Below are 17,702 nucleotides of genomic sequence, written 5' to 3'. Positions count from 1 at the left end.
TTATTTCCACTCTGTGCCACTAGGGGCAGCAGCGGTCTACTGCCTGTCTGTCCGTCCACACTGCCTAGAGCTGCCTACAGTTACTGTATCCTCTCATAGGCCTACTTTACTTTACACTTTTGTATTATGTTTTGACACTTGCTTTGGAAAATGTAAACGTATTTTTTCTCATGCCATAGCTCATTTGAATTGACAAATTGTTTGTTTGTTTATTTCTGTGGTGGTGTTTCAGTGGCACTGATGAATAAAATAATTAAGCATTTTGAAATAGCCTAATGTTGCTATATTAAATAATTAAAATATATATTTAACTCTTAACTTCCTAGAAAGACAGAGAGATATCATGTCTGTTGCATACAGTACACATGTGACATTTATTACCTCGCGCTCCTGCATTAATAAATAAATAAAATAAAGTAACGGGCGTCAACGCTCCTATCTGCCCCTTTTAACCGTTATTTCGTTATTTCTATTAACCGGTTATTCTATGAAATATATTTATAAGATTTTCCATATTGCTGTCAAGTTTAGTTTAGTTTTATGATCACATTGTTATAATATAGAAACAATACATGACGAGGCACAAAGCTCTGTGCGGCTTTCATCATAAAGTTTAAAAATAAAAACTACGACATTAAACAAATATATTTAGCTCATCATCAGCTATATATTCTCAGTTATCTTGGCATATGCTTAAATTTTTTATAAGATGATTGGATCATCTGTGACAGCACGTTTAATAAACGTCGCATTTTCATTTTGCGCTGATGTCTCGTTAAACCCATGGTGCTGTATTATCCAACTCTCTCTCTCTCTCTCTCTCTCTCTCTCTCTCTCTCTCTCTCTCTCTCTCTCTCTCTCTCTCTCTACGGTTAGTGACGGTTTAAAATGCTCATGTTTATTGCATGGTCTTCTTTCTGTATCATCTCTTTGACTTGCTTATTCACCATTTCAGATCTATCGGTCCAATAGCTTCTCGCTTAAACGTGTGCCTCGCAACCTGAAGGTTGCCAGCTCAAGGCTCACTTCAGGCAGACTTCATTTGAAGCGCAATGCAAACAACATGACTATCAATGAATTCATTTGCAAATGATAACATGAAATGCTTAATTGAGAGTATGTTTTTTCAATGTATGATATACTTCATTCTGAAAATAGCCGATCTACAATCTCAAAACATTTCAGATAGCAACGTGTTTCTGAGCTTGTAGATCGGCTCCTTTCACTGGTTTCGGTTCCGAGGAGACATACAATTTCTCTATTGGTAAATCTCTCTAAATACGAAATACCCAGCCATGTAGCAGGGATTGTTGAAGCTGAACATGGTCCATTTTTTTTTTACATTAATAATTTGCGTCCTTTGAGTCATTATGTCAACTCCAATGCATACTGAACGGGGATAAATTAAACACTGCCTTAATATATTGGCAGTGTTTTGTATTTTCTTTATAATTAAGTTAAAATTCAAGTACAACTAATTAAGTCAAGAATGAAAACAAACACCTCGCTGTTGGCCATGGGTCACATGACGGTCGTCTGTTACGACGGTCATGGATGAACTTCACCCTGGTGTTGTACATCTACATAAACGTTCCTATTTCTAATATAAAGTGCTGACCCCATGGGCACGGATGTTACAATTCTATTCGGGTAACCCATAAGTACCCATATTTTCCGTATTGTCCAATAAAAAAAATGTCTCCGTATTTTCTCCATGCTTTCAACTACGCGACCCTATCGGTTGGGAGGAGTATTGCACTCTGATACATTATAACTCTATGAGAAAATGGCCACCGATCGGATTAAAATGCTTTTTATTGAACAATACGGAAGATACAGGTACTTATACCCACTCGAAGTGAATTGTAACATCCATGGCCATGAGTTAAGCACTTTATATTTGAAATCTGAACGTTTATGTAGATGTACGGGTTGTAAATAGGCCAACCTAGGCCAGAGTAGCCAAAGTAGTGAAAATAGCCTTTCTTTGAGCGCACTGCTTTTGTGATCGCATCGCACAGAGGCTGCTGTACACACTCTACAGACACAAGCACGCAGATATTTAGCTATTTTATGGATAGATATATTAGATGTCATTAAATTATTTACTGCAATATTTCACCCGCGGTTTATCCGATATTAATTAATAATTATATTTGATTGACCCAAATCCAACCTAAACTGCGGTTAACACTGCGGTTAACACACACACACACACACACACACACACACACACACACACACACACACACAGTGTATTTGATTGCATACTTTATTAACAGTTGTCGAAGAACGAGAGAGAGAGAGAGAGAGAGAGAGAGAGAGAGAGAGAGAGAGAGAGAGAGAGAGAGAGAGAGAGAGAGAGAGAGAGAGAGAGAGAGAGAGAGAGAGAGACCATTGGTTCTCAAAGTGGGGTCCGGGGACCCCCAGGGGTGTAACTCTGAGAGTGTACAACATTTGTACACTCTCAGAGTTACATTAACATTGATTTAACGATATAAATTCAAAAATAGCAATTACACTTCTTCACAGCATGGGATTCGAACGCGGGCCCTAAAATCAGTAATCGTCAGCTTCCACCACTACACTGTCTGCGCATTTTCAAAAAAGTAGAAACAAGTAAGATAAATACTACACAGCAAATGATGCAAGAAAAAAAAAAAAAGCCAATCTACAAGTAGGTCTACACGACGTGTATAGTAGTATATAATAGTATATTATATTAATTATAATTATAATTATAATCACACACACACGCCAGGCAATGTGAGCTTGTAGATCTGCTATTTTTTTATGACTCCCAGGTCAGGACTCAGATCTCATCTGTCTGTCTGTCTGTCTGTCTGTCTGTCTGTCTGTCTGTCTGTCTGTCTGTCTGTCTGTCTGTCTGTCTGTCTGTCTGAAACAAAAAAAAAGTGACTCCAAAGCGCCACCTCGTGGTAGTATTTGGAACTACATTTACTGCACGAGTGAGTGAGGCAAATGAGGAGTGTGATGTCAACATGACAAACGACAAAGTCAATAGGCACCGACTGTAGGTGTTTATATTCTGTGGATGGTAGGTGTTTATATTCTGTGGATGGTAGGTGTTTATATTCTGTGGATGGTAGGTGTTTACATTCTGTGGATGGTAGCTGTTTATATTCTGTGGATGGTAGGTGTTTATATTCTGTGGATGGTAGGTGTTTGATTATTAAGTCTCTATTATCATAGAGGTTTGGGTTGTGCAGTTGTCTTGCCATGATGTAAGTACAAATATTGGCGAGATATCTTCAATTGTTACTTGGCCGATTCAAAATTGATGTTTCAAAATTAACTTACATTGCACAGTGTCACAGGTCTTAGTAATTTTATTTTATTTTTGTATTTTTTTCCCCTCATAAACGTTATTAACAGATTCGGCCAATATATAACACTAAACCCGACAAAAAAAATATAAAGTTGAATTATGGAAAGGAAAAACAGTGTTAGGTTGTGTACATATTGTCAGAATCTGCTCTGTGTGCGTTGTTTATGTGCTAAAAGAAATACTTTTAGAGCTGTTTTACTGTGCAATATTTTGGACTATCAATTTGTATCTATCAACAGAAAAACTATTGACAATATCTCACCAATAATTGGAGTTACATTATGGCAAAGTGACTACACAGCCCAAACCTCTATCAAAGTGTAATTTTACTTTAATCAGTACAATCAATTCCTGGCAGGCTGGTAATTTGTAAATGGACTGCATTTATGTAGTGCATTTCTCCAAAGTGTTTTACAATGTATTTTACATTCAGCCATACACGCACGCACGCACGCACGCACGCACGCACGCACGCACGCACGCACGCACGCACGCACGCACGCACGCACGCACGCACGCACGCACGCACGCACGCACGCACGCGCGCGCGCGCTCGCGCGCACACACACACACACACACACACACACACACACACACACACACACACACACACACACACACACACACACACAGGGAACCATGCAAGGCACCAACCTGCTCATCGGGGGCAGGACTTAAGTTAAGTGTCTTTCTCAAGGACATTTCGGTAGGAAAATCCCCTCCTAAATGACTGACTGACAGATACTTCTAACAGGACAGGAGACAGACTTTTTCTTAGTTTCAGTACAGTTATTGCTTTGTAGACATTATGAACATCTGTGCTACACATGTTCATTTGGGGGAACATACTTTCAGCTCTGCTGCACCGTTCCCATGAAATATGCTAAAAAATAATTTGTAGCTAATTTAGTTTCCCTAATTAGAGTTGATCATTTTAACTGACAAATTGGTTTAATATGCTTTTATCATTTTGTATTTGTGTTTGTTTTAATGTTATCTGTATCAGAGGTCGCGTTAGTCCGATAATTGCCGGTTTTGACCGATTATTTATGACAAAGACCGGAAAAAAAAAATCTCTCCGGACATCCTGACCGGTTGACAATGACACGGCACGTTCATTAATTATTACCGCAAATCAGGCACATTTCAAATCCTCTGCTTTGCAAGCTCGCTCTCTCTCTCTCTCTCTCTCTCTCTCTCTCTCTCTCTCTCTCTCTCTCTCTCTCTCTCGCGTGCGTGTGTTTCTGGGAACGAAAGAGTGTGTCACACGCTGTTAAAGGAGAGATCCGCCCATTTTAAGTGTTATCTTTGATGTGTCGTTAATCACTCACCATCATTGAAAGGGACGTTGAGTTATTTCAGAGAGTCCCGTGTCCTGCAGTCTGTCGACCCCCTCCGTTGGCATAATGGGAGCCCGTGTAAGAGTGAAAATCGTCTATTATAACCGATGCAAAGTTAGTATTTTCTCTACTACTGCTCATTGTGGAGTCTCATGATACTCAAACGTGCACTGAATGTCGCGAACGAGCTATCGTTCATGCAGAACGAGATGATGCTGGTTGCTTACTTCTTCCACAGACGCCAGGTTCTGTGGAAGAAGTAAGCAACCAGCGTCGTCTAGTTCTGCACGAACGATAACTCGTGCGCGACTTTCAGTGCATGTTTGAGTCAAAGATAACACTGAAAATGTCCAGATCTCTCCTTTAAGTTACACCTATTTCCTGTTAATAATAACCAGTGTAAAATGTGCTCTATTGGGAGGTAAATGGGAGGTACAACCGGAAAAAGAGTTGTTGTTGCTGCTGCGTAGTGGTCGCAATATATTATAACTCTGTGGTCTGACGGCAGTCAGACAGAGACCGCGGTCCGGTTATATTATATAAAGTTGTGTATTTAACAGTCAGTCACACACAAGTTGTATCATTCCGAGTTAGAATATGTCACAGACACTAGGCTACTAAAGGGCACTTGTGAGTAAAGTTGCTCTACTACAGTTTAACATGATGAAACATCCAACACAGATGCATTAAATACTCTTCACAACAGCTATAAGCTACTGCAACTATGGCATCCAGGTGAAACACAACGTTAATCATAAAGGTGAACCTATTTTTAACTCTATGAGGTGGACACGTTAAAACGTTACCACTTTGAACTGAATAGGAGGAGACGACAAGATTCTCACAACTCATTAACTTTCTCACGGCTGTCCCAACAGACGCACGGACGATATCCACTGCCTAACTATACAGTATAACCTCCTGTGAGTGAGTAGTGGTCTATAATTTATTGCCCTATAATTTATTGTCCTAACAGGTCAGCTGTCAGCTGATTAGAAAATGCGTTCAAAGTCCGCAATTGATTATTGAGAAACCATTACGCACGCAGCATGCGCAAATGATAGGTAATTAATGTATTTGTGCCAGATGACCCTGCTATATAAAATGTGTATATTACTCGTTCATCATGGTTCATGTTCAAATAGCTTAATCCAAAATATAATGCTGTAGGCCTAAGTGTTATGCTGTATTTACACATCTGCTTGTAATTAATGCATAAACATAATTATTATGACCGGTATTTTTATCAGATGTCAGATAAATTTGAATCATTCCGGACATTAGGACCGGCAGATTAAAATCCTAGTGCGACCCCTGATCTGTATATGTGAACGCTGCTGTCTTGGCCAGGGCCCACTTGAAAACAACATGAATATCTCAATGCGCTTTTACCCTCGTTAAATAAAGGATGAGTAACGTAATAATAATAATAATCATGTGGATCTTGGGGTCCACATGGGAACAGGGGGTTTCAATCAACCAATCAATCAATCAATCAATCAATCAATCAATCAATCAATCAATCAATCAATCAATCAATCAATCAATCAATCAATCAATCAATGATATATGTCTCCAAGGTTGGGCAGGGTTGCAGCTTTGATCAGACGTTTCAAAACGTTTGGCGCCGTCACGCTGTACAGATGTACAACTCTTCTATTTAGAGACTGTGCTGTCTTTATTGTCTCTTCTTTAGTTCCATTAAAAAGTAACACAAAGAACACACAGTAGAGGGATAATTACCTGGGTGAATAATGAAAGTGTAACCTCCTCCTCCTCCTCCCCTGCAGAGCGGTTCATCCAGACCGTCGTGCAGAACGTGGGCAGAAAGCATGTGAACATGGAGGACATGACGGCCCACGACCTGGACCAGCTGTCCAGACTCATCGCTGACGCCCTGCAGGTAGGGATGGATGGGGACCCACGATCCATTCTCATTCTGTCATGGCACTGTTTCCCAAACTGTGGGTCGGGACCCATTTTTATGGGTTACGAGTAGGCCTATACATCTCTCTCTTTTTGTTTCCTGTTTCATTTTATTTTATTTTTTCAAAAATGTACAAAAAAACAACAACGAAATTAAACCCAAAAAATCTTAACATTTTTCTAAAGATACACTTCATGATTAATAATAAAAATCCATAAAAAAAAAAAAAAATACAACCTTTAAGAAATAGATTTGCTACTTTTGATGCTTTTGTGTGACGCTGTAGTATGATCAAGTAGGGCCTTAATTTACGAAAAAACATTTCTGCCCGACATTAACGATATATATCATGTATACACAATCCCCACCCTCATCCCTCCCTGCAGGTGGTGGAAAAGGAGAAGGCCAGACCCCGAGCCAGAAACCTGGAAGAGGAGGAGGAGGAGGAGGAGGACGGGAAGGAGGAGGTGGTGAGAGATGAGGAGGAGCAGGAGGAGCAGCAGGAGGAGCAGCAGGAGGAGGTGAACAGCGTCCCCACAGCCAACACAGAGGAGCCACAGCTGCAAGGTATACGTTGTTTTAGGGTTTAGGGCAGCGATTCACAACCTGAGGGCCCTGAGGATAATTGCAAGTGGGCCCCCAAATAATTGGCAAAGCACTATGATTTTAATGATAACATAACATTCATATTAAAACAAATATTTATATAATAACCACTTGAACCATTGATTGAATATTTTATTAGACAGAAATGTAAAACAGCACGAGTACAGTCAAACACTTTGTCTAAAAGGATGACGCCAAAAAAGTCCTTGCAGTCTTGTTTCCATTGGGGTCCTAGGTATTCAATTCATCAATATATAAAAATAGCACCAAACATTCAATATCATCCCAAATATAAAACAATTTACAGAGTAGAAAATAAAAGGGGAGGGGGGGGGGGGTGATAAAGGAAGCCAGTGAACCACATTTTTTAAGGAATGGGGTCAGGGCATTCCACACTTGGGGTGGCAGTAGAGAATTTACCAATGTTTGTTTTATAGTTGGGTGTTACCTAATCTCTCAAGATGTCGTGAAGGCTCGTCATAACATGTACGCACTGGGCTACAAGTGGGCGTGCCTTCAGATCAGGAAGCAGGCCGCGCTTTACCCAATCAAGTGTAGTGGGCGGCATTTGTTTTGCACCAAAACCACTCCTTGGGCTAAAAACGGCCATAGCCATCCTTTTCCAGGTATACTTTTTGTGTAAAAAGCCCATTGAGATTTTTTGCCCAAGGAGTGGTTTTGGTGCAAAACAAATGCTTGCAATGGATTCAGAATCATAAAAACACCCTAGTTTGACCCCTCACATACTACTTAAAACAGAATTAAATTTAGATGTTTTCCCCCGCATAAGGTTATGGTGGGTACCCCAAATTTCAGCAGCTGTCAAAAATTCCCCTAGGGAAACTGCATTTCAGTCTTTGTGAGATGTGTTACTAGACACTTTTACAAACACATTGGGGAAGATTTTGGTAAGGAATGTATTCCAAGATTGGAAATTTTTCTGCTAATATCCCCTGACTATAAGTTGAACCACGCTGTTCTGCGTGTATGTAAATAAAGGAAGTAGAACGGAAGTGGTTCTATGCATGCGTGACTGGTCTATATGGCAGCGAGTCACACCGACACGCGCCACCTAGCCACCTGGCATGCAAACTACAGCGTTAGAACTCACTGGAGCGTCTCCATGTAGATTCGAAATAAAAAGTGACGACGGAACGGCACTTTGTCGTTTTCTGTTATGATCGTCCTCGTCTAAACGTAGCCAAGTCAGATATGTGGGTATTGAGGGCATTGAGGGCAAAGTCGCATTGACTATTTTGAATGCCAATCCCATGTTTAATTGTTTAGCCCTGTCTTCTACCCTGAGCCATCCTAGGCTAGCAAAATGTGCGGGAAAAAGGTGGGTCATGGGCCCCAGGCCGAGAAGTAGTCGAATTTGGGAGGTTTGAAGCCTATCTTTAGTGACATTGAGATGTTGGAGAACCAGGAGGTGCAAGCATAGTCAAAGAGCCCTCAGTCAATGAGGGCTCCGGAAAGAGTCCTGAGAGCACTTTTGTTGACAAAAGAGGAAATTCTGCCCAACAATCTTGTTCTTTGATTTACTTTTTTAATCACCTTTGTTGCCATGCTTTCACCTATACCTCAAGTATTTGTCAAGAATACAGCCCAAATAGGTTATCTCTTCTTTTCTAGAGATTATTGTGTCATCGACTTTGACCTTGAAATCATTTATCTTACTGAGGGAATGTTTGGTCCCTAAAAGTTTGGACCAGAGCATCCATATTCTGGGGGAGGGGAGAGACGTAAGCCAAAAATAGCCGATCTACAAGATCTGATCTGCACTGTTATTAGACACTGTGGAATGCTCCTCACAATAGACGTTGGAGAGACAGAAAAAAATCGTTTCTTCTGTCTGTGGTATCACTGAACTGTTTATTGAGATATCAGAATATACCCAATATATGTAAATGTAACTGAAATGTTTCTGTCTGTGTCTCTCTCTCTCTCTCTCTCTCTCTCTCTCTCTCTCTCTCTCTCTCTCTCTCTCTCTCTCTCTGTCAACAGAGCGCCACACAGACGCCGAGGAGCAACTAAACTCTAAGGATAAGGTAAGACCTCCATCGTCAGACCCTTGACCTCCGTGAGGATAAACGGTTCAAAAACAGCGACGTGTCAAATCCCGCTCGAACCCCTTCCGACGTAAATAAACATTGTGTGGAGGATAAACCGCACTCCAGAAAAACACATTTCAAAAGAATTGCTGGCCGTTTGATGTCACCCCATCGAGCCGAAAGATGCAGGCCGCGTTTCATGTGGACTCTCCAGCCGTCTTAACCCATTCAATCCGGGAACGCATCCGTGAAATGTTTCAGATTTCTTTCGCTATTCAAAAATAGCAGATCTACAAGCTCATAGCGCGCCAAATATTTGAATATATATATATATATATATATATATATTTTAAGGGAACTTTTTTAACTCAAATCTTTTTTAACTCAAAACCTATTACTAAATATTTTGAGATGGGGGTCCGCCGCCAAATACATATAATATTGGGGGTCCTTGACATGAAAAAGTTTGAAAACCACTGATTATAGCAACATATGTTTTTTTCAAAAAACTCTTTGTACACTGACAACTGACATTTGTAGAATCCCCAGAAGCAACGTTTGAGTTAAAAATGTTTGCTTTAAAACATATATTATATTCAAAGATTTAAAACTAAAATCATGATTTTTCAAAAAATAGCAGTTCTACAAGCTCATACTCGGTGCCGCGCTACGAGCTTGTATTATCTGCTCTTTTTTTTTTAATAGCCAAAGAAAGCATGACACAGATGCGTCCCCGGTCTTAAAGGGTTAACCTCTGAAGAGCCCAGAAGAGGGCTACTCACTCTCAGGACAAAGATGTTGAGACATTTCATCATATTGCAGCATAGAGAAAGTTTTGTTGATCGTTATACTGTTGTTTATACAAAGGTTCTCAATTTGCGGTCCAGGGACCCCAAGGGTCCTTGAGGAGTGTTCCAGGGGGTCCCCAGCTAGATGATTGGTAGTTGGGAACCAAATGGACCCTTATGAGTCTGTAATCAAATTGGATTCCATTTTCTGCCACTTCTATTTGCTCGGAAGAACTGAAGACGTGAAGAACTCGCACACAGTGGTGGGAAAAGTACTCAAATGTTTTACTAAGTAAAAGTATCAATACTGCAATGTAGACATACTCTGTTGCAAGCAAAAGTCCGGAATTCTAAATTTACTTGAGTAAAAGTACAAAAGTATTGGTATCAAAATGTACTTAAAGTACCAAAAGTAAAAGTACTAAAATGTTTGAAAATAGCAGATCTACATCGCGACACGTTGTGAGCTTGTAGATCGGCTATTTTCAAATAGCCTAGGTATAAAATAGAGTGGTTAACGTATGTTTTATAATGTAAGAATTTATATCTGCATAGTAACTAGTACAGTATCTGAGTAAATATACTTAGTTACTGTACACCACTGCTCGCACACCACAAAACAAAATAAGGATGACTTGCTCATGACGTGCTCACGGTCAAAGTATTAGGACAAACGTTTGGGTCACTTCAGTCAGTGCCATTGGCGCCAGTGTATCGTCGGTGCACTGGCGTTTTTTATCTGCTTGCTGAGAACTCAAATATTTAACTTTTTCTTTTGGCGAGCGCCTTGTGTTTCAGCCGGGCGAAAAAAGCGGACAAGTACAGCTGTGGTTCAACAAGCAAGCAGCAGGTTCTCAAACTTTTTACCAGCTACTTTCAAGGACTGCCACTTTGATATGCATTAGACCAGTGGTTCTCAAACGATTTTGGGGCGGTCCCCAGATGACTTCCTTAGTGTGCAACTCACTCATGTTTTCTCACTCAATGGTAAACAAACCAACATACTGTTACATTTGCACATTAATTACTTTTGACCATTACTGCATCAAAAGTAATGAGAAATCTATACTATACAAAATGTCAAATATTGCCTAAGAAAGAGGCAACAAATGTTGAGACCATGGACCCTCATTTGGTACCACTCTTGTTTGTACACTGAGAGTGCAAAAGGAACCCCCAGGGACCCCTAAAGGGATCCCGGACCATTGTTTTATAGCACCTAGATGTTTATTACATGGAAGGTTAAGCTGTTTTTAAAAATAGATCTTTATTATATGGAAGGTTAAGCCATTTAAAAAATAGATCTTTATTATATGGAAGGTTAGCCCTTTTAAATATATACTGCATTGATACTTAGACAAGACTAGCAATTATCTGTGTGCCCAGCAGCACTAGAACAATAAGTCACATCATTATATTTAGGCAGGTGCACTATTGTTCAACTCTATAATTATTTCCGGGTGCATTTACTTAGATTGGCAACACTCTGATGCCAGATAGAAGCAGTTAAAAGGTGATACTGATAAAACAATTAAAATAAAATCTATTTAGGCAAATAAAGTATGGCTATGCCCAAAAGAAAATTGTTATGATTGTGAAATAATCATTTGAATAATATAGTCCGGTCCAAAATCGAAGTCAAAAGAGCGCGCCACGTTGCGAGCTTGTAGATCTCCAATTTTCACTATTTGAAATGGGGCTTATTTACATTTAATTTTTTAATTTCCATTTCTGCTTAGCATCATGCTATGATTTTGATTTATGTTAGGATACATTTGCGTGACTGTAAAGATGAAACAGAAGTGGGGAGGAGGCTTCACATCCGGTTTGTATTTCAATCATGATCAGAGCTTCCGTGTTCCAGACTGTATGACCGGAAATATTTGAAAATTGTGGGAGGCAACAGTCTGGCCACGCGAGACTAATAGTCCACCAATGAGATGCAGAGTTAGTAGACAGAAATGGTGCCATCTTATAATTAGCATTAGTGAGGACCAATTGAAGATACGGTTGAAAATGGCTGAAGTGGTCATTTAGGTATAGTAAATGTACTTCATTACTGTCCACCACTGTCTAAATGTGATGAAATAAAATTAATACGCTCTACGCACAGAATTGGGGCGCTTCCTTTCACAAGTGTTACTAATAATTCAAATGAAGGCTATGTTCCATTTAGTGTAGCACAGTGGTTCTCAAACATTTTGATTTCAAGGACCCCCATAAGAGTGTACAAATATAACCAAAATGGCTAAGGGTCCATTTGGTTATATTTGTACACTCTCCGAGTTACTCAACCGTAAGGGGCCATTTGGAACCCCCTTAAGGAACCATGAGGGTCCCTGCACCACACTTTGAGAACCACTGGCGTAGCAGAGTGTTTCCAGTGAACCAACATGTACAATATCAGCACCCTGACTCTGTTTGACCAGAATGGAACAGAGCCTTCATTAGTATCATTGGTAACACTTGTGAAGGAAGTAAGGAAGAGGCCAATTGTTTTTCCAATATGGCTGCTGTGCATAGAGCCTATTACCTTTTCTTCAAACCACACCTCAAACCCCTTTTTACCCCTTTGTTTCAGGCCCAGAACAAGAACCTGTTCAGCAAGCTCCTAGCTTACCTGGACAAAACCGCATTCACCGTCGCCCCCGACCCCAGAAACCAGGAAGGGGTCACAGCGGCGGCCGAGACCCCCACCGCCACCGCCGCCAAAGGACGCATGGTGGGCCTGGAGAACGTGCGGAGTCGAACCAGCGAGGCGGAGGTGACGGTGCAGAAGAAGGACACCACCCAGACGGTGGAGGAGGTGTCGGAGGTGCAGGGCTGGATTAAAGAGGTGGCGCCCCCTCCTGCCGCGGTGGTGTACGAGCAGCCCCACAAGAAGACCATGCACGTCCCCGAGCTGCAGCTGGACGTTCAAAGCGACGACGATGTTTTTGGTTACGTCATCACGGACACCGAGTAAGTATCGTTGTTCAGTGTTCATTTTGTAGACTAAAACTATGACGAAAAAGGTTTGTTGACTACCTTTTTTCACCGACTATGACTATGACATATTTTTGTTAACAAATAAAAACTATACTAAAATGTTAGGTAGGGACTAACGGAGAAGAGATCCAGTAGAACTAAGACAAGTCATGTTATGCTTGGTTGCGCGGTTGCGCACAAGCTACCCTCAAGGCCCGCCAAAAATATGTTTTGTTGACTAAATCAATTAAATCAACTGTATATTTAGTTGACTAAAGTCTTATGATATTTAGTCAACTAAAACTAGAATAAAACTAACACATTTCAAATGACTAAAATATGACTAAATGGAATTTTATTCAAAAGACCATGACTAAAACTAAATAAAAATTTGCTGTCAAAATGAACACTGGTTCATTTAGGGCCATTCCCGTCGGGATCACATGCTCCTCCTGGTATGCAATACCCGTTAAACCCATTGTCAGAGCACCTGTTCATAATCCGTCTTTATTGTCCCACAGGGATATTCAGTCTCAGTCTGTTCAACGAAAAGACGCACAACAATTTAACACAACACAACACCAAGACAATAATACACAATACAAGTCCTCAGGATACACAAACCAACATATCAGTGAGGCAGACTGTTTAGTGCAGCAATGGCTAAATGGACAAAATTCCTACTACAGTATAACAAACTGTTTTGCCGTTTCTAAGTTCTTTGTCTTTGTCTGGATGGCATGAGTTTAAAGTGACGATTGAGGGGATGATCAGTGTCATTCACTATTGTGAGTGCTACGCGTGTGATGGCTTTATCGTTCATGGAAGAAAAGTGCGGGTGTGGGAAGGCCAATAATCTTAGAAGCAATACGGGTATTACTGAAAAGTTTGTTTTTGTTAGACATGGTCAATAATGAAAAAAACATGGGGAAAAATACAACAGAACAGGTTGAATAATGCTTTTGTACAGTAATAACAGAAGGTAGGGCAACAGACAATGCTCTATAGCTTATGGATAACATGAAGTATCTTTGCTGGGAACATATGGACAGATGTAATGTGTTGATCAAAACTGAGTCTCTATTGTCCAAAGAGAGTCCAAGGTATGTGAAGTTGTCAACCTGTTCTACTGTTTCACCATGAATGAGGAGTGGTTTCAGTCCGGTATGGGTTGTGTTTATGATCAGTTCTTTAGTTTTGTCCATATTCAACTCTCTAGGTGGTTGTCACTGCACCACTGTGTAAAATGAGAAACGTTCTCAAAGTACCAGGGGGTCCTCAGCAAAAATAGTTAATATAGTGTCACTATCATTTTAACCACATTAACCGTATTTTATACTTTGGCTATTCAAAAATATCAGATATACGGGGGCAGGGTGGCGCAGTCGGTAGCACTGTTTCCTCACAGCTAGAAGGTCCTGGGTTCGATTCCCGCAGGGGACGCTGTGGGCGCTGGGGGCGTGTTGGAGGGGAAAGGAACTGGTTGGAATAACGTGTTCCTTCCACGCGCTATGTCCAACCAGGGAAACTCTCGCCTGTCAGGTGACAAGAAGGTCAGTTGGCTCTCATGCATTGAAGGAGGCATGAGCTCGGTCCTGGCCTCCCTAGGTTGGCAGAGGGAAGGTAGTGCCTAGGATTACATAGACAATTGGCACTGGGTGTAAAAAATAGGTTTACAAAATCGTGGGATAAAATAAAATATGTATATATATATATCAGATATACAAGCTCATAGCGCGGCACTCAGTGCCGCACTATAAACTTGTAGATATTTTAGAAAAATCCCTGGCACAAAATATTTTTGAGATGGAGGGGGTCTGCAGCCAAATACAATACATTTTGGGGGTCCTTGACATGAAAAAAGTTTAAGAACTACTGATGTGATATTAGTGGGTGAAGGGCTAATGCAGTACCCTTTGTACCCATTGTCAGAGCACCTGTTGTTCCCATTGTACCCGTTGTACCTGTTGTTCCGACTTCTCCCTTGGCACTACCCTCTCTGGGGGTCCTCAGCGATACACACACCCACACACACACACACACACACACACACACACACACACACACACACACACACACACACATACACACACACCAAGAGTTTGAAGATGATCCATCAGACGGTTCTGGAGATATAGCTGGGCACAGATATCGGACAGATTATTTATAGAAAATCTGGTTTAAAGTGGTCTTCATGTATGGGCATGTTATGTTTGTGATGCCCACCCACGGTCCACAGGCCACCCACAAGGCATTGTTTTTGACAGTTTTACCATATCGTCTCTGTCGGGTGGAAACCTCATACTGTTATATATATTGTCAGGATTCAAATAAAAAAATAACGAAAGTAGCAGATCTACAAGCTCAAAACACGTTTCAAGCTTGCTTTTGTGTGACGCTGTAGTATGATCAAGTAGGGCGTTCATTTACAAAAAAACACAAAAGGTTAAAGTATGGAGATAAGGTTTTTTTCTGCCCGACAGCAACGATATAAAGTATAGCCTACTGTAACCTTATTCTGTCAATATATTATACCCTTTGGGGAAATGTGTCCAATGCATTTGACCCATCCTAACTACTTGAGAGCGGTAAGCAGCCCACACTGCGGTGCTCGGGGACCAACTCCAGTTGTAATGCCAGTACCTTGCTCAAGGGCACTGGCAGGAGTATGTACTTAACATTCATGTCTTTTGTTGTGGAAGGAAGTACCCGGAGGAAACTTACGTGAATGTAAACTCCACGCAGAAAAGGACCCCTTCTGGGGTTCAAACCAAGGACCTTCTTAGCGCTAAGTCACTGTTAGCCTGGTAAAAAATATCCCTGTCGCGTGCGGAATTCACATTTCCATGTGTTTTCGGTCTACTGAATGAAAATGAAAATGTGAATTCCGCGGCTGGGATGGTTTACCAGGCTAAACCACTGTGCCACCAATATATGCTTTGTTACACTGGTTTATGGGCTAAACGTGTGATTTCGAGACTTGGTATGCAAATTAAATGAATGAATGGTATCATTGCTTTTGGTTTCCTGACCACGGTGCACAGAAGGACATAATGTCATGCCCAGCTGGCTATACATACCCAAGGCTCTATAACAGAACTTAAACTTGGCTTCAAAAGCAACACAGTCGTACCGACGTACGATTATGGGAGTGCGTGAAATAAGTTTTGAGCATTGTGTAAAGACAGACATTTTGGTCCTGAGGCTAACGTGGCAAAAGCAAAAAAAAAACATGGAGGGAAAGATTGGATGGCAAATGTAATGTCTTCACAGCGCACCGGTGCTGGTCTGTGCGCCTTTCTCTCGTCTCGCTTTCAAAGCTGTTTCGGTATAGAACCCACGGAGGGCCCGAGGTTTGTGTCATCTCACAAATCGTTGCCGTCGGTCGGAAAACCTCGCATCTCCATATTTCAACTTGTATGTGTTTTTGTAAATTAACGCCCTACTTCATCATACAAGAGTGCCACACAAAAGTAGTGAAAATAGCTACAAGATCACAACGCGTCTGTTTTTGAAATAATAATAAAAATGGAACGGTTTTGGACATACAAGGTTTCCACCCGACAGCAACGAAATGGAAATAGCAACGCATATCTCCCCTCTCTCCAGACCTCTGGCTTTTTTATTCTCTCTCTGTCTCTCTCTCTGTTGTTTCTCTGCCATCAGGGGATACAGAGAGATGCAATTTCTCATCGCTCACATAACAGGCAGAACAGTATTGACGCTCAGCCATCTTGTGTCTGGAAATACCCCGCAGGCCCGCGCTGCAAATAAGACGCCAACGCGCGCCCATTGTTCCTCCTCGTCGTCGTGATTCACACGCAGGGGAGAGCAATTTTTTTCCCCCCGCGAAGGTTCCGAGAGCAAATTTTTGCCCCGGAGTTCTTTGAGGTGGATTTTTTTATTACATTTTTTTGCATTTACTTTCATGCTGTTGGTTACTCTTTTATTGTGAGAGAAGGTTAGCTTGTAACGATGTTTGACATCACACTGAGATTGTAGTGTGTACCATCGCTGTGGAATATGGATAAAAAGAACCTGTGTTCCAGTTATTATTTAGTCACAAGTTGTTGTTAATAAGTTTCATTGGTTCAATATTTATTAAAAAAAAAGCACACAGTCAGACTAAAGCAGTTTACAAACCACATAGATTTTCTTTTTCTTTTTTTATAGCTAAAGTAGCCCATCTACAAGCCCATCTCACAATGTGTTACGGGTTGTGAGCTTTTAGATCTTTTAGATTCTACTAGGCCATTCATTTACGAGAAAAACAGAGTTAAAATATAGAGATACAATGTTTTGGCCCCACAGCAACAGCACAGATTTGCGTACTGTTTGTGTACAAACTGTATTTGTATTTTCTCCCCAGTTTTCTTCCATAAGCAGGATTAGAGGGTATCCAACAACATAATTATGTTTTGTTTTCATTAATTTCATTGCATTATTAAAAAATATATATTGTGTTATATACATATATACATCATGTTTCTTTTCCCTTCCTGTAATGTCTTTGCAAACCTGGGGTCTGGTGAAGGGCCGCCAGATCAGAGGAAGACACTGTCACTACTGCTAGCAGGCAAACTATAGAGTTCATGAGTACATTAATGACCACTGATGGACAATCTATGTACTGAAAAGATACTACTACTACTACTACTACTACTACTACTACTA

At 40.8% G+C, this 17,702-nt stretch overlaps 1 protein-coding gene across 1 annotated transcript in view; it reads left to right on the top strand.

Annotated features, from left to right (window-relative positions):
• LOC308093616 (receptor-type tyrosine-protein phosphatase N2-like) overlaps positions 1-17,702 on the top strand; it is a gene marked incomplete at both ends in the record, with an annotated part of 233,685 nt that overhangs the window by 43,531 nt on the left and 172,452 nt on the right. Inside the window, 4 exon segments of the mRNA XM_080439948.1 lie at positions 6,480-6,592; positions 7,003-7,183; positions 9,227-9,270; positions 12,643-13,022. Coding sequence (XP_080296074.1) covers positions 6,480-6,592; positions 7,003-7,183; positions 9,227-9,270; positions 12,643-13,022 — 718 coding nt within the window.

This window comes from Gymnoscopelus braueri (assembly GCF_963280865.1).
Source record: "Gymnoscopelus braueri genome assembly, chromosome: 10".
Taxonomy (NCBI): domain Eukaryota; kingdom Metazoa; phylum Chordata; class Actinopteri; order Myctophiformes; family Myctophidae; genus Gymnoscopelus; species Gymnoscopelus braueri.
The sequence above is the reverse complement of the archived record's forward strand: the minus strand, read 5'-3'. Positions and strand labels throughout refer to the sequence as shown.